This window comes from Oryctolagus cuniculus, chromosome 17, assembly GCF_964237555.1.
Source record: "Oryctolagus cuniculus chromosome 17, mOryCun1.1, whole genome shotgun sequence".
Classification (NCBI taxonomy): domain Eukaryota; kingdom Metazoa; phylum Chordata; class Mammalia; order Lagomorpha; family Leporidae; genus Oryctolagus; species Oryctolagus cuniculus.
Genome location: NC_091448.1, coordinates 55,727,247 through 55,741,263, shown reverse-complemented (window position 1 = coordinate 55,741,263; position 14,017 = coordinate 55,727,247). Strand labels below are relative to the sequence as shown.

At 46.3% G+C, this 14,017-nt stretch overlaps 1 protein-coding gene across 5 annotated transcripts in view; it reads right to left on the bottom strand.

Moving 5' to 3' along the window:
* The window catches only part of DNAH9 (dynein axonemal heavy chain 9), a 373,954-nt gene that overhangs the window by 347,123 nt on the left and 12,814 nt on the right, over positions 1-14,017 (bottom strand). For all 5 annotated transcript variants that reach the window (XM_070061394.1, XM_070061395.1, XM_070061396.1 and 2 more), the window contains exons 3-6: positions 13,746-13,904; positions 12,596-12,726; positions 5,251-5,462; positions 2,950-3,183 (exon numbers count right to left, since the gene is read on the bottom strand). In XM_070061394.1, coding sequence (XP_069917495.1) covers positions 2,950-3,183; positions 5,251-5,462; positions 12,596-12,726; positions 13,746-13,904 — 736 coding nt within the window. The remainder of the gene's footprint in view (positions 1-2,949; positions 3,184-5,250; positions 5,463-12,595; positions 12,727-13,745; positions 13,905-14,017) is intronic.

Here is a 14,017-nt window from a genome sequence, read left to right as displayed (position 1 = left end):
TACTGCACAAAAATGAACTTCAGAGTGTGTGTGTGTGTGTGTGTGTGTGTGTGTGTGTGTGTATGCTGGAACACTGATCAGGGAGGCAGAGTGACACAAGCAATCTAGAGACAACTGAATGACTCATTTTTTCTTTGGTTTTTGATGGTTCAAATTGCAAAGAGTGTATGTACTTTTGGGATTTCCTTGCTAAGTCATAAAGTGAAATAAGGCTTTTACATGGAATGAGATCATAATTTTATATAAATTTATATAAGTAACTTATTTAGGTAAAAAGAAATTATATGGTGTACAGATGGCAGAATAGAATGTATGAGGGAGAATGAAACCATAGAGCTGGCTTGGGACCCTTAAAATAGAGGAGAGGAGAAGAGGGGAGAGGGGAGAGGGAAGAAAGGAAACAGACTTTCAAAGCTCCCAGCTCAAAGTTTGTAAAAAGACAATTCTTGGGACCACCTGCCCCACATACTGACCCCAGCTAAATCCCTTTGAGCCTGGTCAGATTTGACTGTGCTGTTGGGTTAAAGTGAGGTATTAATAACCCAGCTCTGCCGGCGCCGTGGCTCACTAGGCTAATCCTCCACCTAGCGGCGCTGGTACACCGGGTTCTAGTCCCGGTTGGGGCGCCGGATTCTGTCCCGGTTGCCCCTCTTCCAGGCCAGCTCTCTGCTGTGGCCAGGGAGTGCAGTGGAGGATGGCCCAGGTGCTTGGGCCCTGCACCCCATGGGAGACCAGGAAAAGCACCTGGCTCCTGGCTCCTGCCATCGGATCAGCGCGGTGCGCCGGTCGCAGCGCGCCAGACGCGGTGGCCATTGGAGGGTGAACCAATGGCAAAAGGAAGACCTTTCTCTCTGTCTCTCTCTCTCACTGTCCACTCTGCCTGTCCAAAAATTAAAAAAAAAAAAAAAAACCAGCTCTTAGGATGATTGCAAGGATACAGGTCACGGCATGACACAGGATTTGAAACATGCTAGTTCGTTATTTTTCTATTTCTCCTTTCTCTCCACGAGGGGTTGCTAAGAGGTGTGCTGCATGAGAGTTCTGGGGATGAGGAAGAGAACGGTGATACCCTGAGAATGAAACTGCCCCAGGTACTGCAGACCTGCTGAAAATTTAACAGTACTCACATCTCCCAAGCAGCAGCCCCCACTCCCATCCTCCTTCATTTAGCTAAGCACCCAGAAGGAAAGAGTGAATCTGTACAATAGAACTCTTATGCAAAACAGCAACAGGGTAAAAAAAAATGCAACACTAATCACAGGACAGAAACTGTGGAGGTTAAAAAACCTGCCCCTCACGGTAAAACCTTTGGTGCTAGCAGGCAGAAGGCTAAATGCATGGCTGTCGTGTCACTGCTGTCACCATCATCTCAGTGGTCATATATTGTCTGCAAACAGACAATACAGAAGGCTAAGTTCATGCAAATTCTTGCTGGAGAGGAGCACATTAATCCCATTGCAAACAGGCATCGATCACAGAGATACACAGAATGTAAACTAAAGGGCTACGTGAAATATGCCAGAAATCGATTGTCCCCTGTCCCGTTGCACTGAGCTGAGCAAGGGGAGGTGGTGGAGGAGGAAGACAGCAAAGGGCAAGGGGTGGGGGGCAGTGAGTCTGAGCAAATGTTTGGGAGATGGAAAACAAAAGAGAAGAAACAGTGGGGGCTGTGCAAAGGATCTGGGAAGTAAACCACAGCTGAGGGTAGAAAATGTGAGAGGGGAAGTAGCAGGAAAGATAGGGAGCCTGATGGCACCAGTGTCATCTTCTGACTAAACTGGGGCAGCTCATTGTTATGCATCTGTGCCCTTGGTGCAGAGAGAGAAGGCAGCCTGGGAGAGGACTACTGTGAGGGTAATGACTCTGGGGAGGTGAGTAGCCATTGCTGCTGCTGGTGTTTACAGAGTCCACCCAGCAGATTAGGTGCTCTAACGTTAGAATAGCTGTCTATATGCAAAGTCACAGCAGTAGCATGGGGTCTCAAGGGCCTGGCCCACGCAGCTGTTGGAGTGGCTGTTTGGTGGCATCCTAGGGCCGTCAGTGGGGCTGGGGAACCTGCAAACGTGACTGCTGCCAAGGGGCAAACACAGATATTCCTGCGCAGTCAGCCCAGGCCAGGAGCAGGTTGGATCCCGGGGCCTCCATCACCTCCGGATCAACAACAGCAATGGAGTTAAGGGCAAAGATGAGTGCAGGTCAGGGGTTGGGGGAGAGGCTGTGCCTTGAGAGCTGTGCTGAAAAAGGAGACGATTAGGATAAAGCTGGATATCGATTATTTGTACTCTCCACTGTCCTGATGAAGTATTGAAGGTGTGCTTTCTCTGAGATCTGGCTTCCAGCTCTCTCTCACACACACACATTTTTGTCCTCCCTCATCTACTTTTCCTGGCAAATTCTTTCTCCAGTTTCAAAACTAACTTCCTCTTGGGCTTCCTACTTATTTTTCAGAGCCCTGCTGGGTTAAGGGAGCCCCTCTTTCTTGCTCCGAGGGTGAAGAAATAACTGAGCTGAAGTTGTGCTTCTTTTGCACGGGGTTTCATCAATTCTGCAGTTTTGGAAGCCACCTGGAAAGTGGGGGAGCTGGGGACAAATTCAAAACTGCTGACTTCTTGGGTCTTGCCGGCCACATCCAGCTCTGCTCACTTCCATTGTCACACTGGACTTCCTAGTCATAGTCTATTTGAAACAAGGTGCCAACTTGAAAGTCAGCTGAATGACTTGACTGATTCCTTGGCCTTTCTTCCTAATTGCATCTAGAGCCACAATTTCCTAAACTCCTAATAGAAACACCACCATGTGATGGTCACTTTCTAGCCACTATTGTTTGACCCCTTACTGAATGGGTTCTGGCCATCAAACATGTTGTTCATTTTCCTGTTTCACTTTATGAATCCTTGGATGACTTGCTCCAGTGTCGGGCCGGGGGCCTGAGCTGATCTGAGCACTCACCGTTACTACGTGCAGTCGTCCCAAGAAGCTGTCCAAGCGCACAAAGACCAGAGAAGACTGGAAATCCCACTCCTTGACTTCCTGGTTCTCTTTGAAGTAAGTATGGAGATTCTCCCTTCTGTCCTGAAACACCTGCTTGAAGAAGGTCAAGGTGTCCGAGACGACTTGAAGTTTTCTCTGACTTTCTTCTACCTCACTTCTCAGGAGGTCTTCTGGACTCAGATAAGTAGAGGCCTGGAATGCAAACAGATGTTCCACCAAACTGGGCTGCAGGTGCTAGACATCCCATAATGTTGTCAGCACCTGCTCAGAACTGAAACATGGCCCAAGGGATTTTTTTTTAAAGATTTATTTACTTATTTGAAAGTCCAAATTATAGAGAGAGAGAGAAAGAGAGAGAGATCTTCCATCCACTAGTTCATTTCCTAAGAGGCTGCAACAGCTGGATCAGAGGCCAATTTGAAGCCAGGAGCCAGGAGCTTCTTCTGGTTCTCCCATGTGGTTGCAGGGGTCTAAGCACTTCAGCCATCTTTTGCTTCTTTCCCAGGAGCATTAGCAGGTAACTGGATCAGATGTGGAGCAGCCAGGACTCAAACTGACACCATATGGGATGCTGGTATCACAGGTGGGGGTTTCCTTGCTATACCACAGAACCAGCCCCCCAAGTATATATATTTTACAAATAGGCTGTGGCCTTCAGCCATAAGATGAGTAAGAAGACACAATGGGACTTTCGTTCTGCCAAGAGTTCACTCTCAGGTATTATTTTGTGATTTACAGGCTTTCAATAGTAAAATAATTTGGGATTTTGAATTCTTTGGATCAGGGGCTGGCATTATGTTGAAGTGGGTTAAGCCACCACCTGTAATGCAGGTATCCTATTTGCATGTGGGTTTGAGTCGTGGCTGCTACATTTCCAATCCAATTCCCTGCTAGTACATCTGGGAAAGCAGCAGAAGGTGGCCCAAGTGCTTGGGGGCCCTGTCACCCATGTGGGAGACCCAGGCAGAGTTCTAGGCTCCTGTCTTCAACCTGTCATTGTCCCAGCTGTCGCAACCATTTGGGGAGTGAACCAGCAGATGGAAAATCTTTTTATCTCTGTTTCTCCCTCTCTCTCTCTCTCTCTCTCTCTCTCTCTCTCTCTATGTAACTCTGTCTTTTGAGCACATAAATAAAATACAAGAAAAATAAGTCTTTGGACCATAATTATTTCCCTTTCTCCAAGACACCTGTGCCTGGACATCTAGGAAGTGAGATGCATTGGATAGCCACTTTCACAATCACAGGGAGGGCAGAGGGAACTGGGAGCTGGGTTCTAGTCACAATATCCATGACTGTATTGCCAGTAGAGGCCAAAGCCAGCCTCACATTAGGGATGCAAAGTAGAGGAGCCAAAATTTTTTCTTTATGTTGATGTTACTTTTGGTTGGGTTTTCTAATGCTTTGAAGCCAAAAGAGTTCTGCTTGATAAGAGTCCTGGAGTGATGGATGGGTGCTGGTCTAGGAGTCAAACTACTTGGGTTCGGGTGTCCTTGGGCAAAGTCTGTGGTCCTTCCTGAGCCTTAGTGGTTATTATCTAAATAAATAATAAGACCCTCCCTGCCCATTCCCAGGGTTCATCTAATAATGGTCCAAGATAATGTCTGAATTAGCAGCCTGGAACCTGAAAGGTACTCCATGGATATTAGAGTCACAGCTCCTTAGAGGTAAGGATGCCAGCTGGAGGGTAAGGCTGTCCAAATTTCCTCATGGCCTCTAGCTTTGCTCCCAGATCCATTCTTTGAGGCTTACACTGCCCTGGTTGGTGCTATAAGAAGTCCCTACACAGGAGGAGCATGAAGTATGTAATCCAATAAGCTGCTTCTCCAAAACTCGCAGTACTGCGTTCTCAGCATGTAAGGGCACTTGCTTTACCACAATGGAGCCACATAATCCCCAGCCATCCTCTTCTTGGTATCATTGTATAGGAAAAGGAGGCATAGAGCAGGTAAGTGACTGAACCTGACAACACACAGCTAGCAAGTGGGTAGGCCTGAGTTTTAGTACAGGCTCCAAACTTAACGCCAATCTCACTAAGGAGTTTGAAATTTATCACCCATAGCCTTTGTCCCAGCCAACATTCTAGTGTTAGTGAAAACCTCTGCGTGAATTACTGAGAACTTTATTGAGAAGAAAGTAATTCAGGTGTGAGAACTCTTTGGACCATAATGACTCCCCTGCTGGGAAAAAGGCACACTTTACTCTTTCCTGGGACTCAGTGCCAAGAAACCCCCAGGGAGAGGTGGGATAGGGGGCGCCCACCTGCTGGATGAGAAGGTTGCAAATCTCCTGGAGCAGCACTGTGAGCCTCCCTGGGGAGCGGTAGCCCTTGCATGTGGCCCAGATCAGACAGACCACGTGGAGCAGAGGCCGCAGCCGGGGCTTCACCTTGGGAAACTCCACACTCTCCAGGGCTTCCAAGTGGTGGTGGAGCGGCAGCAGGTGTGTGTGGATGTCCTGTGCCTCAGTTAGAGCTGGAAGAAATTGGAGACCATCACCTTTCTGGCTTGAGATGCTCACTCACCTGATGGAGCCCTAGTTCCTAGGAAGAGAAGGATCTGAGCATTTAGGATTACAAGTTCATCCTCAATGGAGAGAGCAGCATGTAGAGCAGACTGGCTCCAGAGAACTGCCCAGCTCTAATGTGGATGTATGGAAATCAGAAGAGCCCTGCGTAGTGAGGATTCTGCTCTGGGGATTTCTCCCTAGCCCGCCTGGCTCCCGTCTGATGAACAATGTGTAGTAGACAACCTGCTCTGTACATATGAATATCTGTTGATTACTTTGCTACTTTTATCTTTGAGACAATATAAAGTAAATGACAGAAGATGAGCTTTAGAATCAGACAGACCTTTCTTCAAATGCTGACCCTGACAGTTAACACCGTGACCTTGGACACGGTGATCCTCTCTGAGCTCCAACAATAGAACTAGCAGTGACAAATATAAAGGGTCCCCCCGAAGGCTGAAGGTAGGACAAATGCAGTCTTGAACAACAATTAGCACAGTGCCTGGGCCAAAGCAAGTGTTTGGTAAGTGGTAGTGTCTCTGAGACTGTTAATAGAGAATGTCACTGAGATCTTGTAAGGGGGAAAACACAGAGCAGAGAGAAATAGCGCAGACTAATGATAGCCAATGTTCTGCTGGGTTTCAAAGCTAGGAAATTCTCCTATCATTGCCTTTGAACGCAGCCAAGAAAAGAGAGGGGTCTTTGATTTGTTGTCTTGGGATAAACGAGGAGCCAGTAGGCAATCCAGAGGCAATGGGTAGTAACATCTGCAGAGCAACTTAGGGGATGCACAAGCCCCTGGGCAAACTGATTCCTAAAGGCTGGTTCTTTCCTGGGCAGAGAGTCAGGTAGTGCTCCATGAGAGCAAATGGCAATATGGCTGGCTCTGGATTCATCCTAAAGGAAACCCACAAACACAGCAACCAGTAGACAGTTTTGATACTCCAGGGACTTTTCGATTCACTAGATATAAGAGGGTACTTAAAAAACTTTAGGGTAAATGGAATTAAAGGTAAGTTTGGTGCCCAAAGTTGTGTTTGTTTGTTTGTTTGTTTTTTGACAGGGAGAGTGGACAGTGAGAGAGAGAGAGAGACAGAAAGAAAGGTCTTCCTTTTCCATTGGTTCACCCCCCAGTAGCCGCTGCGGCTGGCGCACCGTGCTGATCCAAAGCCAGGAGCCAGGTGCTTCTCCTGGTCTTCCATGGGGTGCAGGGCCCAAGTACTTGGGCCATCCTCCACTGCACTCCCTGGCCACAGCAGACAGCTGGCCTGGAAGAGGGGCAACCGGGACAGAATCCGGCGCCCCGACCGGGACTAGAACCCGGTGTGCTGGCGCCACAGGCGGAGGATTAGCCTAGTGAGCCGCGGTGCCAGCCGCCCAATAAGTTTTGAAATCCATGTATAGACAGGTCTTCAAAAAAGCTCATGGAAAATGCATATTATGAAGAAGCTATGCATAGATCTGAAATTTATTTTGCACCAAAATAAGCTTACCTTTTAATTCAACTGTCCCAGGAACTTGTTGAAATGCCCTCTTCTATCATCTAATATGGAACTCTGGGAGGTACTCCCACTTTACAAGTGAAGAAATGAAGATCCAAAAACCTGCCTAGGGGTCATCTGTGGACCAACCAGCCCTGCCCAGTTGAGCAAAAGGAGGACTGCTCTAGGTGTATTATATGAAACCGCTGTCTTGATGGGCATACACAGGAGCATCCCGATGCGTACATTTCTGCTTTATACTCCAAACGAATTGGTGGGAAGCAGCATGTGAACAGGATTGTTTAATGTCAAACATCATGGTAAATTGATTTGCATGGTGACAAGCTAAAATGGGGGAGCTGACCATGGTGATCAGAACCATAGTGTAGAGGGACAGATCTCAGAATCCAACAGACTTGTTAAAATGCTCATGTTCCAGAGGTTGGTGCTATGGTGCAGGGGGTAAAGCCACCACCTACAGTGCTGGCATTCCATATGGGTGCCGGTTCGAGTCCTGGCTGCTCCACTTCCTATCCAGCTCTCTGCTATGGCCTGGGAAAGCAGTAGAAGATGGAACAAGTCCTTGGGCCCCTGCACCCACATGGGAGGCCTGGAGGAAGCTCCTGGCTCCTGGCTTCAGATCGGCTCAGCTCTGGCTGTTTCAGTCATCTGGGGAGTGAACCAGCACATGGAAGACCTTTCTCTTTCTCTCTCTCTGCCTCTGCCTCTCTGTAACTCTGCCTTCAAATAAATAAATAAATCTTTAAAAAAAAGTCCATGCTCTAGCTTTCATATGTATCATAAGAGAAAAAAAAGCCAGCCTCATTACACCAGAGGAATTTCTCTTCATGGTACCCCATTTTAAAGCCGTTTAGAAAATTCTGGGTGAGTGTTGGGCATATTGGTTAAGAATCCAGCTGAGATGCTCATATTTCACATTAGAGTGGCTGGGCTTGAGTCCCGGCTCCGGCTCCAGATTCTGGCTCCCTGCTAATGCTGACCCTAAGAGGCAGTGGTAGTTAAGTTGTAGCTCAAGTAGTGGTAGCTCAAGTAATTAAGTTCCTGCCATGCACATGGAAGACCTTGGTTGATTCCTTGCTCCCTGCTTAGACCTGGCCCAACTTTGGCTGTTGTGGATGTCTGGGGGAATGAACCAGCAGATGAAAGATTTTTTTTTTTGTTTGCCTCTCAAAAAAATAAAGACATAATTTTTAAATAAAGCAAAATCTGTTTTAATCATAAAAAGAGGCACTCCTTTGATTTGGCTGGCACCGCGGCTCAATAGGCTAATCCTCTACCTGCGGCGCCGGCACACCACGTTCTAGTCCCGGTTGGGGCGCCGGATTCTGTCCTGGTTGCCCCTCTTCCAGGCCAGCTCTCTGCTGTGGCCCGGGAGTGCAGTGGAGGATGGCCCAAGTGCTTGGGCCCTGCACCCCATGGGAGACCAGGAGAAGCACCTGGCTCCTGCCATTGGATCAGCGCGGTGCAGTGGCCGCATCGGCCATTGGAGGGTGAACCAACGGCAAAGGAAGACCTTTCTCTCTGTCTCTCTCTCTCACTGTCCACTCTGCCTGTCAAAAATAAATAAATAAAATAAAAATAAATAAATTAAAAAAAGAGCACATTATTTGAGAGAACAGGGTTGGTCACTAAGTTCAGGGTGCAATCACCTTCGCCTAAAAGGCAAACAAGGACAGAGACAGAGATAAGCTTACACCTTTATATAGATATACATACTACATATACATATATATATATTTGAGCACATTCATCGTGGCATATTAAAACTTATGAATAAATAACTACATACTTTTAGTTTCTTTTAGGATGAAGAACGTGGTCCCGTTAGTTCCAGGACCCTCTTAGGATACCCAAATCCCCAAATGCTCAACTCCCTTACATAAAAAGTGAGTGTAGTATCTGCGTATAACCTATGCAAATCTTCTAATATACCTTAAATCATCTCTGAATGACTTTACCTAACACAATCTATATATTATCTAAGATGTCATTACGCTGTTTCTTTTAAAGATGTATTATTTTTATTGCTGTGTTATTGTTTTTTAAAAAATATTTTTGAGGGCTGGTGCTGTGTTATAGCATGTGAAGCCACCACCTATGATGCTGGCATCCCATATGGGTACCTTTTTGAATCCCAGCTGCTCCACTTCTGATCCAGATCCCTGCTAAATGGCCTGGGAAAAGCAGTGGAGGAACACCCCAAGTGTTTGGGCCCCTGCCACTCATGTGGGAGACCTGGATGAAGCTCCTGGCTCCTGGCTTCAGACTGGCCCAGTTCCAGCCATTGTGGCCATTTGGGGTGTGAACCAGCATCTGTTTCTTGCTCTCTCACTCTCTCTCTCTCTCTCTTTCTCTCTCTCTGCAATTTGGTCTTTAAAATAAATCTTTAAAAATATTTTTGATCCATGGTTGGGTTGAAATCTCAAAGTATCCAGGGATACAAGGTCTTACTACACAGGGGCCAGTGTTGTGATGTGGCATGTAAAGTCACAGCTTGAAGTGCTGGCATCCTATATGGGCACTGGTTTGTGTCCCCACTGCTCCACTGCAGATCCAGCTCCTTGCTAATGTGCCTGGGAAAAGCAGTGGAAGGTGGTCCAATTGTTTGGGCCTCTGCTACCCATGTGGGAGACCTGGAAGAAGCTCCTGGATCCCAGCTTAGGCTTGGCTTGGCTTGGCTTGACCCTAGCCGTTGTGGCCATCTGGGGAGTGAACTAACAAATGAAAGATCTCTCTTCCTCAGTATCTCCCTCTTGCTCTGCAACTCTGACTTCAAATAAATAAATACATCTTTAAAGAGAGGACTTACTACAACTATAAATAAGCAGCTGCATAGTGACGTCTGCTGGATTGCTTGTAAGCTCTTCAGGGACAAATACCTTTATTTGTAGCATTTGTCAATCTCTGTGGTGTAAATATGCCTAATAGTCCCCGTGTGACTCACCACAAGCTACTTATGTGACATCACTGAGGGTTGCTTGGGAGAACGTGGGCTGGAATAGAATGAGATACACATGAGGACCTCTTGTGAGGCTCTGCAAACCAGCACAAGTTGGCTCCCAGCACTACTGGATTTCTTCCTTCCCACATGTATCCACCTCCAAAGCTCCTTGGTTGGCAACCAGGTGGCTCCAGATCAACCTTCCCCCCAGGAGCTAGAGAAGGGAAATCCCAAATTAGCCTTTATTGTTCTCTTTCTCTCCCACCAGGGGACTGTTGCTTTCCAAGGATTTCCTTTGTCTAATCAATTCCCCTTCAGGCAACCTTGTTCCCACATATTTCCTTTAACTTCCTTTACTCCTCTCTGTTTTACAAGGCTGTGCCCTCTGACCTGGAAGTATTTCTACCCCTCTCCTTGTCTTCAGCCCATCAGTGAGTCAATGAACAATACTGGTCATGACTAATAAGGATAATTCACATAGTACCTCCATTTAGGAGAAAGAAAGCCATATGTTTTGAAATTAAATTGGAAATGAGAAACTCAGTCACCAGCCTTTAAGATCTTTTTAAGTCTTAGACGATGCTGCCAAAATGTCTGACCAAGTCTTCACCTAATACCGCTAATCAAATTTCCTTTCCTGCCTTCATTGGAATTAAGTCACACATTTAAATAATTTCTACTTTTATAGTAGTGCCTGTTCAGTACTACTATAATAGTATTTTTTCTAATTCCATAGCCAGTATACAATCTATCTACTGTGAAGGATTCTTTGAAGCTTGCCTGGGGAAATGCATGTTTTAAAACTATTGATTTATTTGAATGATTACAGTTTATTAATTTATTAAGGTAAAAAATATCCTTGGGGCACTCAATAACCAATTCATAATACATTTTTGCTACATGTTTTATCTTAGAGCTCCAAATTGCAGGCAATTGCATATTTGCTTTATGATATTTGCCACGTCTGGATATAACCTGTAGTGCTGCTGACTTAATATTTCCCTCTAAGTTGACTCCAAGTTAAACCTAAATAAAATTATACAAAATGAAAACTTTAAACCACTACTGTAAATGGAAGACATACATATCCCTTGCTAAAATCAGAGTCATGCTTCAACACACGTTACAAAATACCTGTCTGCATGTCTCCCACGGTCATCACCCATGCTAGCTGGTACACGTACCACTTTCTCAGACACCTGTCCTTCTGAAGTGAAGTTCAAATTGTAAACAAGAGCAGATTCCCCCGGGACACAGAATCTCTTGGTGAAGCAATACAGCGGAGCCCCATAAGACATCTTGGGCCAAGTCGGCTCTACCTGCTGACAGACTAGCCTCTGTGATGGGCTTGTAGCACCCAGAAGGATCTCAGAGACCAACTCCTGATGCCAAGTCTCTGTTGTATACAGCTCATGTTGGAAATCCTGTCAGCAGAACTTTTAGTTCCTTAGTTGAGTGGTCTCCAAACCCCATGTCACAAGGAGGAGAAGGTGGGATAATGTCCAGTGGGCTCTGGAGACAGAATGCTGCCTCTTTGACAGAGCACATATATCCTGAGAAGTATATGCATTTATTTATTTACTATATTTATTTGCAAGGCAGAGAGAAAGAGACAGGGAAAGAGAGAGACAGGGGTAGGGAGAGATTCTTTCATCTACAGGTGCACTCTCCAAATGCCTGCAACAGCCGGGGCTTGGCCAGGCTAAAACTAAGAGCCTGAAACTTTGGTGAAAGGAAACCAAGCACATGGGCCATTATCTGCTACCTTCCCAAGCAAATTAGTAGAAAACTGGATAGGAAATGGAGATGCCTTGATCCCAGGACTATGATATGGGATAAGAGTGTCCCAAATAGTGGCTTAACCTGCTGTATTACAATGTCCATCCCTCCTGATTGGTTTTCTGTTTTGGACTTACATAGGAGATTATACTAAAAAAAAGAATTAGGGGAAAGGAAAAAAAATGTTTGAAAATCACTTCTTAGGTTAAGCTTAAATCATATAAAATTACAAAGAAATTTAAAAGCACATTTTGACCTTCAGTACTGAAGAGCAAAGAAGAGGTTTGATTGGAAAAATGGGGTGGGGAAGGGAACAAAGTGTGACAATGAAGGGAGAGGAAGCTCTGGAAAAATTTACCTATTTCTAATCATAGACTTCACTGGCTTTTGATTATGACATTGGCTGATCTTGTCTGGTGCTCAGATGGCCAGGAAATTGCAGCCCCATCCGACAATCGGAACCAAAAAAGCAGAAAAGAGCTAGAAACGGAACAGAGATTTCTCAACCAGTCAAGGGCAGAGGGACCTGAATTCCAGAGGAACGAGATAGCAGTGTGCATCCATATTGGGCAGTCAATAAGGTTCTTCCGCCAAGACAGGTATTACCTCCCATGGGCCCAGGCAAGGAGGCTGAAGTGTGCATCATGCCCATGGCACACACCAGAGCTCAGACAGGTTAGGGGAAGCTGCCGAGGTCACAAAGCAGTGGCATTGCAAGCAGAGCTCAGTTCTGTGTGGCTGCTCTCCCACTGGTCTATATTGTGCCAGGTTGGAAGGTTATAGGACTTGAAGAGGCAAAACTCAGAGAGAAGTGAATGTGTTACTAAATAAGAAATTCCAATCGAATGTCTTTGTGCAAACACTTGTTGGCCCTTACCTGCTGTGACGTCTCTGAACATGGCTTTGAAAGCTGGCAAGTAGCTGCTCTGAAACTTGTCCAGGAGCCCAGCCATGCCCCGCACCTTGATCGTTCTCAGCTGATGATAAATATACTCCAGATCCTCAGACCTGCAATACCACGGAGAAGGGCGAATCCTGCTGAATATCGAGAAATGCAGGTCATACAGTGACATCCCGCCCTCACATAGACAGGGGCTTTGCTGTGGGGGGCTTCTGCACAGGCTATGCTCTGCCCCAAGAGCTGAGACATCTGTTCCCAGAACACTGAGGGCAAATGCCTGAGTCAGGAACACAGGTTCAAAGGGGCAACTCCAGGAAACACTGCTGTGACCATCTGCTGGCTCAAAAGCTTGGCAGCTGGAGGTCATTAGCTCTTGCAGTAAGGTTGGAGCAGGAAGGTGAGAGAGGCATTTTTGGAGCAAGGCTGATAGAGAAGGGCCTCGCCCGTGGGTCAACAAATGGTCAGAAACCAGGCAAGCATGCGGGACAGCGAGGGTGGGGTGCAGGCTGGGCTGGGGTCTTAGAGGTAGGCCCAGTCATGCGACACAGACATTCTCCATTATACATGAGGACAGGGGCATCTGTCTCTAACATCTGTGTCCTTTTTGAGTAACAAATAAGAGTAAGGAAATGGAAAGCAGGTAGGGGAGTACGTAGAGCAGGAGCAGTGATAAGGTCTTTCTGAACACAACATCCTGCCACAGGTGAGCTGGGACCTAGGAGAGGACATTCTAAAGCCAACTTTGAGGAATTCCTCTCTTCCTTCAGATCCTTATACAAGTTATGTGCATCTAGCCCTGACTGTTCAAGGAGAAGGGGGTAAGCATTTAGAACAAAATGATTAAAGAGAGTCAATGAATTTTACATGTAGTGGAAAGAGACTTTAAAGAAATGCCCAAAGACAGATTGATGGTATCCCAAGAAAGGAAGCATGACTATTGAACCTTGGGGAAAGTATGCATCTCCCATCCATAGAAAACCTGTATCAATCCAGTGTCACTGAGCCACGTGCCCTGGAGATGAGGAGAAACACCTGAAGAAGCAGCTCAATAGTTAGATCCCCCAGGTCATCTCCCACTTCATTTTCGATAAGACAGCTTCTGCCCATGGTTTGAACACCTGCCTACCTGCTCTTCCAGAACTCCAACTCCACCTTAGGGGTGGGATTCTCCCCTTGCAGGAGTGGCTGAGAAGACTCTCTCTTGAGCACCCCCTGGACTTGGTGGCTCCATCTGATCACTGCAGACTCTATGGCATAGATGACTGACTTATCTATGGAATCCAAGCTGTGAACGACAAAACAAACTTCCTGAAACCTGTCAAAATAACCCTGTGTGTTCCAAAACAGAATCCCAAATCTTTTAACAAAAAGATGGGAAATTCCATTGAGCCCAGGCCA